Source organism: Electrona antarctica, assembly GCF_951216825.1.
Source record: "Electrona antarctica genome assembly, chromosome: 17".
Taxonomy (NCBI): domain Eukaryota; kingdom Metazoa; phylum Chordata; class Actinopteri; order Myctophiformes; family Myctophidae; genus Electrona; species Electrona antarctica.
The window spans coordinates 42,391,267-42,404,377 of NC_136798.1; the positions used below are offsets into that span (position 1 = coordinate 42,391,267).

General features: G+C 44.5%; 1 protein-coding gene across 2 annotated transcripts in view; it reads right to left on the reverse strand.

Moving 5' to 3' along the window:
- Positions 1-13,111, reverse strand: part of vta1 (vesicle (multivesicular body) trafficking 1) — a 161,332-nt gene that overhangs the window by 43,173 nt on the left and 105,048 nt on the right. For both annotated transcript variants that reach the window (XM_079526012.1, XM_079526011.1), the window contains exon 5: positions 5,640-5,763. In XM_079526012.1, coding sequence (XP_079382138.1) covers positions 5,640-5,763 — 124 coding nt within the window. The remainder of the gene's footprint in view (positions 1-5,639; positions 5,764-13,111) is intronic.

Below are 13,111 nucleotides of genomic sequence, written 5' to 3' on the forward strand. Positions count from 1 at the left end.
AGAGAGAGAGAGCGAGAGCGAGAGCGAGAGCGAGAGCGAGAGCGAGAGCGAGAGCGAGAGCGAGAGCGAGAGCGAGAGCGAGAGCGAGAGCGAGAGCGAGAGCGAGAGCGAGAGCGAGAGCGAGAGAGAGAGAGAGAGAGAGAGAGAGAGAGAGAGAGAGAGAGAGAGAGAGAGAGAGAGAGAGAGAAAGAGAAAGAGAGAAAGAGAAAGAGAAAGGAGAGAGAGAGAGAGAGAGAGAGAGAGCACAGAGGGCCATGGAGGGAAAGTGAGAGAAAATTAACTCAGACAGACAGAGCACGACAACAAGGATGATATATATACCGTGGCTGTCGGGGGAAAAAAAACCTGTTAACATGCCTCCATAGTATTTGAACTTGTGTTGTGTTTTTTCGTAAAGTTACCGCCCTGCTCTTGATCAACACCGCATCGTCACACAAGAGCATGCCCAATAAAGCTAATTGAATTGAATTGAATTGAATTGAATTGAATTGAGAGAGAGAGAGAGAGAGAGAGAGAGAGATGATGAGGTACATAAAAGTGTGACAGAAGGGTCAGATGAGGTTGTACACATAGACATAAGCGACACGATATGTGTGTCCTGTTGACCGAGAGTGTGTGTGTGTGTGTGTGTGTGTGCGAGCGCATGTCGACCCGACCGCCAGAGCTCGTCACCCATGATGTCCCCTCATGAAACACACACACACACACACACACACACACACACACACACACACACACACACACACACACACACACACACACACACACACACACACACACACACACACACACACACACACACACACACACACACACACACACTCAAGTAGAACTATAGGTCAACACAGGGGTCAATAGGTCATTTAATGGACGTGATTTAGACATTGAAACATAACGTGTTCAGTTGTTTTTTTCTTATCTTTTGGCATCGTGCCTGATTGATTATATACGTACGATGGCTTTTCACTACTAACTTGCCTGACGACAAGTTAAGTATACACTTTATTTTTGTCCATTTAACCCATTTTGGGGGCGGGAACCGCTCTTGGTGTTATACTTATGTTATGAAAATAATTGAAAAATAGCAGATCTACAACCTTTTTTTTTTTTTTAAAGGTGAAAATGTGGCGCAAATCTTTGAATATATATTCTTTCAGAGTTTTTAACTCAAAACTTTGCTTCTTGGGGCGTCCCTGGAAAAACATATTTTCAGATGGGGGGGTCGGCAGCCAATTACATGTATATGATATTGGGGGTCCTTGACATTTGACGTTTCAGAACGACTGACATAGAAACATAGGGTTCTTCAGAAAAACTGTCATGTTTTAGAAGCCATTTGTAGAATCGAACTTAGGTCTACTGTAAATGGGTTAAACATAGCCTGTAAGTGTTATAGCCTGTGAGCTTTGAAAATAATAATAATACAATTTTATAAAACGTTGCCGAGTGGCATTTTTGGTATAGCTACAAATCAATTGGAATTAAAATCTCCCCGTATTCTCCTGGTGGCATTACCACTAAATGTTAACGCTTTTGTATTGCGTAAAGGAGCCATGGATTAAGTCCACATCCCTCCCACGCATGGGTACACGCACACACGCTCGTGAGTACTTTTGCAGAAACATCAGGGATGCTCTCGCACGCACGCACGCACGCACGCGCACACGCACACGCACACACACACACACACACACACACACACACACACACACACACACACACACACACACACACACACACACACACACACACACACACACACACACACGATTGACGGCAAGGGAAACTGAACATCCCAAAGTCTCCAATTTCCACCAAAGGCCTTCCTGCAGAAGCCTAAAACCTGATAAGGCACACAAAACACAGCGCACGCACGCACGCACGCACGCACGCACGCACGCACGCACGCACGCACGCACGCACGCACGCGATGACGGCAAGGGAAACTGAACTTAATGTTCCTTAAAGAGCAAGGCAGGGCAAGCAAGGTGCTTTCTTAAAGGGTCACTTCACCCCTGACACAACCTGATCTTATTTTAATGATGTTTAGGACACTAGAAACACTTTTCCTGGGTTTTTGTGTGCGCAATCCCTGTTTTCAGATATCCTGGTCAAGAATTCATTTTATCTACGTCAGAATGCTCATGGCCCCTCCCCTCCGGACTACAACAGTCTAACCTCGCGTCACCTTAGAGTATGCGCGTCACCTACACACGGCTACACCTACACCTGAAGACAGCCCAGAGGGGTGTCCCTAGTCTCTACTCCGTTCCACCTACAACCCCAGGCCACCCCCACCGATGCATTCCTCAGATTGTTTGTTTGTGTATTATCATGGCGTCTGCAGTGCAGAGTGATACAGATAGCACTCCATGGACAATATTTATTTGAACCGGAATACACAGAAGATCAACCCCAGCGCAGCTGAAACGAGCATGCATCAAGTAAGTATTTCTGTAGCCCTGAAACATGATTGTCATAAGAGCGTCATGTAAACCATGGCTAGGTATTTCTGCAAAGTGTAAACATGATGTAAACTTGCATAATCTAGCAATCGATTGCTTTAATGTGAGAGTTTTATAAAGTTAGGGTAGTAGCTATGCTATGTATGTGTATAGTTCATAGTTCAGACTGTTCAGAGTGTCGTAGTACGTAGACTTGTTTCAAGATTCCAGTTCATAGACGCAGCCATGTTCTATCCTATCGTTACGTTGGGTCCCGAAAATAGAAGGTCTACAAGCTCACAGCGCATCGCGGATTCGACATTTTGTGAGCTTGTAGGTCTGTTATTTTCGGTGCACCAACGTCATGCATGCAACATGTATAAATCAGGCTTCACGTCGGATAGATGATGATGGCCATATTGTTTTCATTTACAGGAGTCAGGACTGGAGGACAGACAATACGGATGTCGTTTTCAGCCAAACGTGAGAGGAACTGCTGCATCGGAGGGAAGAGTTGTGTTCACCTTATAAATAAGAACATTCCCTTTTCCAAGCCTTCATGTCATCATTTCAAAACTTGGAAAACAGCTATAATGAAGTTATCTAATAAAACGTTTACATGATGTACACCTGCTTGCTGCTCATTGACTATATGTAAAGAATGAAAAAAGGTTGCACCCCAAATTCCATCTAGTGTTCATTTGAACGATTTCATTTGGCAGAAATGGCATATTGCATAACCTGTTGTACATTCTCTTCATGTAATCATTTTGCTGGGGATTGCTTACCATACAGTTGAACTACAGTAAAACATAATGTAACAATATCCACTAATTAAAAGCATGATGATGACACGTGGTTACAATGTTACAGTGAAACATGTTCTCTGAAATTATTTAGAGTCGCACATGAATATGAAACGTAGGCTACGTTTTGTTTTATTATAAAATGCATTATATCTCCCTTCAATATCAATCACAGACTTTCTTCATGGTGTGGGAATGACGAAACAATTGAGGAAAAACACGTTTGTTTAGTGATACTATGCTAATTTATATATATTTAGTTTGCTTTGCTATAAAAAGCTACATGACCATTTTCAACCGTAACGCAGACAGCATCGATGCGCAGCCGCATCGGCTCTGTCTAATTCCTGAAGAGTGAATACTTTCTTCCAAAACAAATCTAATGTCCAACCGTTTACTGGTTCAAGAAAAAGGAGAAGCAGACTTCACGTTGTACAAGAAAGAACACATGGCTTCATGTCGATGTCGTGTTGTTTAGTCATCCACTCGAAAAAGGCTAGCAAAAAGTGGTTTGTTATTATTCTTGCAAAAATGCACCCGCAGTGAAGGTTGCCAGTTCTTTGACTTTGTGAGAGAAATAAGCAACCATGACCATGCAAAGTGCAAACAAGCCTCAAAACAATATGCACATACATTTTTGGTTATTTATATTATGTGCCTATTAGGCACATAAGCCGGCTATTTAAAAAAATAATCTTGAGTGGATAAAGTGCAAATGTGGAATATCTTTGAAACATTTTAACAACACATCTAATACAGGGCTCCATGGCACAAATTACGTGGAAAAATACAAATTAATTTGGGGGTCCTTGGCATGTTCATGGAGAACCACTGGTGTGAAAAACATTTGGATGAAAACCCAAATATCAACTACATTTTAGAAACAAGTAAAAAAAAAGAAACATCAACCAGTGATTGTGAACCACCAATTTTTACAAGCAACAAAAATAAGCCCAAAGTTGCTTATAATAAGCAGACATGGCAACACTGGGTCACTTCCATGTGTATTTGTTGTTTGTAGAAAATGGGAGGATAAAGATCATAAAGTCACACCTACACGAAGCCTCCCCCTGAGGTACAGCGCAGCAAAGCATTATGGGCATTGTAGGAATTCAGCAATCCAGTCAACCCCTAGTCAAATACACAGACTTCATTATTTTTCTGGTCAAAGGGTGCAAATTTCAAATTGTGCTACTGTTATCTATTACAAATACCATTAACATTGAGTGACTGGATTTTCTTCCAGAGGTGAAGTGACCCTTTAAGAGAGAGATAGTCAGAGAGAGAGAGAGAGAGAGAGATAGTCAGAGAGAGAGAGAGAGAGGGAGAGAGAGAGAGAGAGAGATAGTCAGAGAGAGAGATAGAGAGAGAGAGAGAGAGAGAGAGAGAGAGAGAGAGAGAGAGATAGTCAGAGAGAGAGAGATAGTCAGAGAGAGAGAGGGAGAGGGAGAGAGAGATAGTCAGAGAGAGAGAGATAGTCAGAGAGAGAGAGATAGTCAGAGAGAGAGAGAGAGAGAGAGATAGTCAGAGAGAGAGAGGGAGAGGGAGAGAGAGATAGTCAGAGAGAGAGAGGGAGAGGGAGAGAGAGAGATAGTCAGAGAGAGAGAGATAGTCAGAGAGAGAGAGAGAGAGAGAGAGAGAGAGGGAGAGAGAGAGATAGTCAGAGAGAGAGAGATAGTCAGAGAGAGAGAGAGAGATAGTCAGAGAGAGAGAGATAGTCAGAGAGAGAGAGAGATAGTCAGAGAGAGAGAGATAGTCAGAGAGAGAGAGAGATAGTCAGAGAGAGAGATAGTCAGAGAGAGAGAGAGAGATAGTCAGAGAGAGAGAGATAGTCAGAGAGAGAGATAGTCAGAGAGAGAGAGAGATAGTCAGAGAGAGAGAGAGATAGTCAGAGAGAGAGAGAGATAGTCAGAGAGAGAGAGATAGTCAGAGAGAGAGAGACGGACACTGACTCGTGTGCGTGCGTTGTGTTCTCCTGACAATATTCAACAAGGAATGCAGCTTGTGAGAAGTAGGGAGTCGGGACAGTCTGTCCTCGGGGGGGGGGGGGGGATAGAGATAGCGGGAGAGAGAGAGAGACAGAGATTGATACCCCGTGCAATCGTGCATGCGTAAAATGCTAGCCCAAGGTTTATGTGTGACCGTGTGGGGGCGTCAAGTGTGCGTGCGTGTGTGTGTGTGTCTGTGCGTCTGTGTGTGTGTCTGTGCGCCTGCGTGTGCGTCTGTGTGTGTGTCTGTGTGTGTGTCTGTGCGCGTGCGTGTGTGTCTGTGCGGCTGTGTGTGTGTCTGTGTGTCTGTGTGTGTGTCTGTGTGTCTGTCTGTGCGCGTGCATGTGTGTGTGTCTGTGCGTCTGCGTGTGTGTCTGTGCGTGTGTGTGTGCGTGCTCCACCTGAAACCTGCTCGTCCTCGTCTCCGTCCATGCCCGCGGGGCCAGACTCCGGCGTCTCTCCGCTCTTCAGACAGTTGTGGATGTAGGTGGCCTTCCAGCGCGCGTACTTCCTGTGCTGCACGTTCTGCCGTGGCGCCCGCGGCGAGGAGGAGGAGGAGGAGGAGGAGAAGAGGAGAGAAAACATGTCAGGACGCAGAGAGATTTAACCCATTTCGACCTGAGATCACATTCTAAAAGAATGTCTTCTACATCCTGACGGTTTTCTGAAAAAGCTACGTTTCCATGTCAGTCGTTCTTCGACTTTTCAAAAACAGCAGACCTACAAGCTCGTAGCGCGCCACTCGGTGGCGCGCTATGAGCTTGTAGATCTGCTATTTTTCAATAGCTAAAGCATAACATAATGCTAACACCAAAAGGGGTTCCCGTCCCAAAATGGGTTAAGATACAACTTCCTTGTCAGCTTTCACTGAAATTTGTTTTGCGTTCCATGACGTCACCGTTCAAGAAACAGACAAGACAGACAATGCATTACAAAAGGTACATTACAGGACACACATCACAGAAGCAGACGGGAACGAGAACAATAGAACATATCCTCTTGGTTTACCGATTTTGGTTTAAAAGCAGAACAGACTGGTGTACAAAAGAGTTCTTTAGCCTGTTTTTCTTAAATGTAGGGACTAGGGTTGGGTGACGATACGAATCTATCGTCTATCGCCGATTATTTTTATTAGGCGATGCAAAATAATACTCAATCTTATCGAAAATTCAACTCTTCAAACGTAGCCTGTACAAGCGTGAGCAAAATGCGAATTAATTTGGGCCAGCAGCCGCCGGTAGAAAGCCCTCCTCCCCTTTTAATGGTATGCTCCTGCCCAAGTAGCAGCCCGAGTCCCCGGCCGCAGCAGCATCCAGGCATCGGGGTCTGACGCTCCGACCGTCTGGGCGGGGAGGAGACGTTACTGTGGAGTGTGTGGAGCAGGCTACATGTTGCTGTGTTTTGTTTACACTGTCACTCCAGTCCGGGCCCAGTTAAATAATATACAGTCACACTGATGTCTCGTGTCTCATCACCCGACGTGCTTCAATGCATGGCCGTGAAGTCGGGGGGGGGAAATAAAAAAATAAAGAAAAGGAAAAGGAGCGAGTGAGAAAGAGTTAGCATTGCAACATGCTAACACTACCAGCCATGGTGGTGATGATAGCTTAGCTTAGCATGCTGCTCGTCTGTTCAACTTCACTTCATCTCCGCTTGTAATTTATTTCTTCATTTGTTACCCTGACACCCGCGCTGCAAAAAACAGACGGCTCTACAAGCTCTCAACGCGTCGCGAACGGCGCTGCAAAAACAGGCAGGACGCGACGCCTTGAGAGCTTGTGTTGTGGATCAGCAGCCCATGCTACTGCGGGAGTGCGGGCTGCTGCCCCCATGATGGGGGCCGGCACTCCGAGCCCCCGACGGTGCGGGGAGGCAAAGACTTCTCCGGGGAGGAGGAGAAGTTACTAGGGCAGGCTACATGTTGCTGCGGCTAACAACACTGTCACCAGACATGGTGGATTGGTGGTTGTGATGTTAGCTTGCAGCTGCTTGTCCGTTCTAACTTCACTTCAACTCCAGTTCTCCACCTGTAACTTATTTCTTATTTTGTTACCCTGGGTGGCTGCGCTGCAAAAATAGACAGATCTACAAGCTCTCAACGCGTAGCGAACGGCGCTGCAAAAACAGGCAGGACGCGGCGCCTTGAGAGCTTGTAGATCAGGCTTTTTTGCGACCCGCAGTGAGCTGTTCTCACTTTACTTATATGACACGAATATATCGTCCATCAGCGATTTTTGGACAGGCGATGGGCGATTGAAAAAAATTGGCATATGGGCGATATGCCAATTTTTTTTAGCCTTAGTAGGGACTCTAAACCGCCTCATGGAGGGCAACAGTTGATATTCATCATTTAACCCATTTTGACCCGAGATCAGATTCTAAAAAAATGTCTTCTACATCCTGACGGTTTTCTGAAAAAGCTACGTTTTCCATGTCAGTCGTTCTTCGACTTTTCAAAAATAGCAGACCTACAAGCCTGTTTTTCTTAAATGTAGGGACTCTAAACCGCATCACGGAGGGCAACAGTTGATATTCATCATTTAAAACATGTGTGGAATCTGGAATTCCATAATTCCAAGTAATGTGTGCTTATCTTGCATCCTGTCATCAGGTGTCTATATCTGAGACTGTCTTTGACTTCAGGCTCCCACACCCGGTCCCATGTGGTGAGGTACGTGCCTTAGGGCATTCACTTCTAGTCATTTTTACTAGTTGATTAGTTGCCTAGTTTACTAGTTGTTTAACTACCTATTATGTAAAAAATAAAATAAATTAAAAAAATAACCTTTTTTTTCTTCTTTTTTTTTGAGAAATAAATATTTGTACATTGAACAACTGTGTACATGGTGACTATAACTATAATCTACCTGATCTTGAGGCCTACACAATCGGGCACAAAATAAAAAATAAAAGAAATAAACTTTATTTTTTTTCTTATCAACTAGTCAACTAGTACCAACAAGGTCGACTAGTGGATTTACTGGTCGACTAGTAAACTAGTCGACTAGTTGCTTAATGCCCTAACGTGCCTGGCCATTTGCTATGTGCCTCCTGTGGCTATTTGTATGACAAAGGAGTTTGTTGACATGAAGGAACAGACCGATTGATCAAAGGACTTGTCACTAAAATGTATGCATCTTTCTGTCGACACCCTACACCCATGTAAAATGCTTAAAAGGTTAACCAAAATACGACTACTTTGTCAGTTCGGGGCGTCAGCCCATGCGTGATCGTCAGGCCATTCTGGCTGGCGTGAGACTTTAAACCTGTATTCTGCGCTGTGTACTCTGAAATAAAACATCTCATCACTCCATCTGCCGTCGTGCTGTCTCACAAACTCCATAGAGTGCTCTCCCAGTTTTAAGTATGGTATGGACCAGATACAACACATGTACCGTAAGGGGTCAGAGGAGATGCTCTTCGTCAGTCTAAGCATGCTCTTGGTCTGGGCTTCTTTAAATGAATGTAACGCGATCTCAACAGGCCTACCAACAATTTTAGCGCAGATCTTAATTTGGCTATACAGTTTGTTCTTGTATACTATAGATATTTGAACCCAATATGCAGAGTCAACCGACATAAATAATTTTTCGAAAAATAGCCCTACAAGCTCGTAGCGCGCCACTCGGTGGCGCGCTACGAGCTTGTAGGTCTGCTATTTTTCAATAGCTAAAGTATAATAATAAATAGGAGGAGGAGAGAAAACGTGTCAGGATGCAGTGTTGAGTTTGACAGCAACATGTTTTTTTATTTATTTTAGTTGTAGTCATTGGAATAGTCTCTCCCTTAGTTTTAGTCACATTTTAGTCCCCTGGAATGTTTTAGTGTTGGTCCAGTTCCAGTCGACTAAATGCCGTAAGGTTTTAGTCGACTGAATCTACAGATGATCGAGTCGACTAGAATGTATTTTGATTGCCGTCGCAATGACGGATGTATACCATAGAGTATATATATAATAGAGACTGAACTGGCGCGAAGCTCCGCCCCCCCAGCTATTCATGTCAGTGGAAGTTGCTCAGTGGCGTTTTGAAGCACCCGGAAGACTGCCGGAAGTACCGTCTGAGAACGTCTACTTCCGCATTTGACCACCAAATTTTGGTGGTCAAATGCGGAAGTGCAACCGAGCGCTCAATGTTAAAGCCCAGCTGCACGGGGTTTCCCGGTCATGAATCCACGGGTCCGCCTGTAGTCCCTCCTCCTACCACTAGGGAGGAGAGCTTCAACGTTGGAAAGCCTGCCTGCCCCCTTGATGTATACGCTTGCTGAAAACAGCCGATCTACAAGCTCACAACACGTCGCGGCGCGAAAAAAAAGCATTAACATGAAGCATTAAAGGGGCATTCCACTCATTTTCAACATTTTATGTCATTAATATACCATAGAGCTGTTGTGTGGAAATAATAAAAAAGTCCCCCCCATTCTGTGTTTCCTAGAACTAGAGGTCTGAAAAAATCATTAACATGGTGAATCACATCTTGATGATGTCATCAAGATGTGTTTCACCATGTTAATGATTTTTTTCATAATTGCAGTTCTAGGAAACACAGAATGGGGGGGACTTTTTTATTATTTCCACACAACAGCTCTAAGGTATATTAATGACATAGTAAAATGTTGAAAATGAGTGGAATGCCCCTTTAAGTCCTGTCCTCGAGCATCTTTGGATGCACTGAATTCTTGAATTCTTTCTTTGCCAGCTAACATTTAGCATTTATGAAGATAAGCTGTGGCGCCATCCGCGTTCACTTTAACGCATTCACCGCCACCAGGGGGCGCCAAAAGTCCCAGACCGCCACCATATATATCTTTTTTTATTTCATTTTATTTTTTTAGACCATGTTAAAAAACACGAAAAACACGTCCTTGGCACTCCAGGACATCATGAAAAATAAGTCCTTGGCGATTTTGTCCACAAAATGGGTTAACGGTGCCGGAGATTAGCTGGGGACGGAAGGACACACACACACACACACACGAACGGAGGGCAAAACATGCTTTGCCCTCCGTTCAACAATAACTAGAAAAGTGCCCTTTCGGGCACAGGTCTCCACCAGGAGGATAAGAGTGTGTGTGAGATGTTTGGCAAAATGTTTAGGAGTAATATAAACATGTTTGTTTTTTTGTTTTTTGCAAACATTTTCTTCATTTTGTTCGCTCATAGCATCTGAGGATATAATTCTGGATGAGCAGGACATTTGCAGCATTTTGTACAAAATAGGCCACTCCTGAAAACTTTGGAAGGCAATCTTAGCCAATCAGTGTAGAATCTGAGAAATCCAAGAGACTCGTCTTGATCACATGACTACAGAGATCATGTGTACCGATTTGCGTGAGATTTGGATGAAATCTGTGCGACTAATATAAACAATGTGTTTTTTTAGAAATCGGCCTCATGGTGGCGCTATAACCGGCAGATGTGGAGGGATGCAGGGACAATGTTTATCCATGGCCTCTAGGGAGTGCGCTGTACAGTGCGTTGTACACAGATCGATGCCGGTAAAAACAGGAATTGCCCTGTTATAGCGCCACCGTGAGCCTGATTTGAATTTGAGTGGCATATGTCGTCCTCGGCCTAGTGGCAATGTGCATGTATAATTTCACGGAAAAATATAATTTCGCAAAATCGGCCTCATGGTGACGCGATAACAGGCCGTTGTGGAATATTCGGGGCAGAGGTTCGTCGTTGGCATCGAGGGAGTGTGTGTGCAAAGTTTGACATGGATCGGGCCAACGGTGCCGGAGATTAGCTGGTAACGGACGGACGGAGTGCAAAACATACTCTCTCCCCATGCCTTTTGGCATTGGTGGAGACAATAATGAATGTAATAGTGTAAGAATATAGTATACGGTATAGCAATATAGATAATATATAATGTATAATAATATTAGGATATAGTGTAATAGTGGTGTAATAAATTAGCCTGGCTAATAAGCCAGACTCAAATCACACTGTCGTGTGGTATTTGAGTCTGGAGATGCTGTGTATGGATCTTGTTTCCCGGGGGGCGGGTTCAAACATTTTCTCTTTCACGCAATTGGTCAGAGCTACTGTCAGTCAAAGGTCTCAAGCATTGAACGTCACTGTACCAAAGCCCGCCCATATTGCATACCGTGTCCCGATTGGCCACACCAGTTCTCTGGTGTAGGAAATGGGCGTACAATTGAGCCTCTCCAGACCGTAATCCGCCGGCAGGCAATTTTTTTTTTTTGCCAACGGCTGATTCGGTCTGGCTTATTAGCCAGGCTAGTAATAAATAATATGATAGCATTCCATGGTCGTGCTCTGTGAGGAGGCCGGGTCCCACGGTCACACTTTTGATGGAATCATTTTTGGGTGCAATTCGTTGGCACGGGAAAAGTTTGACACACCGATTGAGAAGGCATTTGCGGAATCGATCTCAGGGTCTTAACGGGCTACACAAAAAGAAAAAGAGTCGATTTAGGGGTAGGGGAAATCGAGTGAAATCCCCCCCACCCCCCACCCACCCATTTCCAGGCCCCACGTCAACAAGATAAGAAAGGGACTCGACACAGCTCCGCTGGTTGGTCGTGCCAGATAAGGTTATTTTTTTTTGGTCCAAAAACAATGGAGGTGCAGCCACTGTGCTGGTGCATGGTGGGCCGCGAGGCAGAGCGCGGCCGGAGCCCACGTGTTTGGTTAGCCTTATGACGGCCGTGGAGCCAGCGTGGAAGGGAAAAAATCTGTAATCGCGTTTAATGAAAACACAACGGTCTCCCCCCCGCCACCCCGTTATCAAAATGCATGAATGCTTTTGCCTTAACCCTTTCAGGACACGGGAAGCCCTTTTGGTGTTTTAAGGCATTATGTTATACTTTAGCTATTGAAAAAGAAATGGCAGAGCTTGTAGATCTGTTTTTTTATCATGAAAATGTGGCGCAAATCTTTGAATATTATATTCTTTCAGAGCGACCGTTTTTTTAAACTCAAATCTTTTCCAGAAAACGTTTAGGACTTTTTTTTATTTTATTTTTTTTATGGACCTCAGTCCTGACTGGGTTAACCCATTCTGAACGGGAACCCCCTTTGGTGTTTAAAGCATTGTGTCATGCTTTAAGCCATTGAAAAATAGCAGATCTACAAGCTCATAGCGCGCCAACGAGTGGCGCACTACGAGCTTGTAGGTCTGCTATTGTGAAGCTAATTTGGTATATATATTCTTTCAGAGCGAACGTTTTTAATTTGAATCTTTGCTTCTGGGATGGGGGTCCCTATAGCTGGGAACAACATGTTTTCAGATGGGGGGGGGGTCGGCGGCCAAATCCAGATATTTCTGGGGGTCCTTGACATGAAAAAGGTTGAGCACCACTGACATAGAAACTTAGGGTTTTTTTTCCAGAAAACTGTCGTGATTTAGAAGACATTTTGTAAAGTAAAGTAAAGTAAAGTTCTTTGTTTACCCAGGGTGAATGGACTAAGCTCGAGAAGCTTGTTTACAGCCAGACCCTGCTCATAGAACATTTCATGGTAGGGGTTCAATGCCTTGCTCAAGGGCACTTCAGCGGTGGTAATTTTTTACGTGCCGGTCCGGGGATTCGAACTGGCGACCTTCCGATAACAAGACCGCTCCACAAACCGTTCGGCCACCGCTGCCCCTAACCGCTGCTCAGGCCTAACTGGGTTAAAGTTGTGTGGAAGGAAGGGGTCTCTCCCGCTGCGCTACAGGAAGATACACAACGTGCAATGCAGGGAATAACAGGGTTTTTTTTCAACCCCCGCCTCCCTCCGTTTTTTTTTTGCTTTTCATTTCAGATACTGCAACAAAACCCCCCCCATGCAAAGCCAAAGTCTTTTATGGGATTATTACACGTCGTTACCATCAGGCAAAAACCTTTCTACAGCATTTCTTTTCCA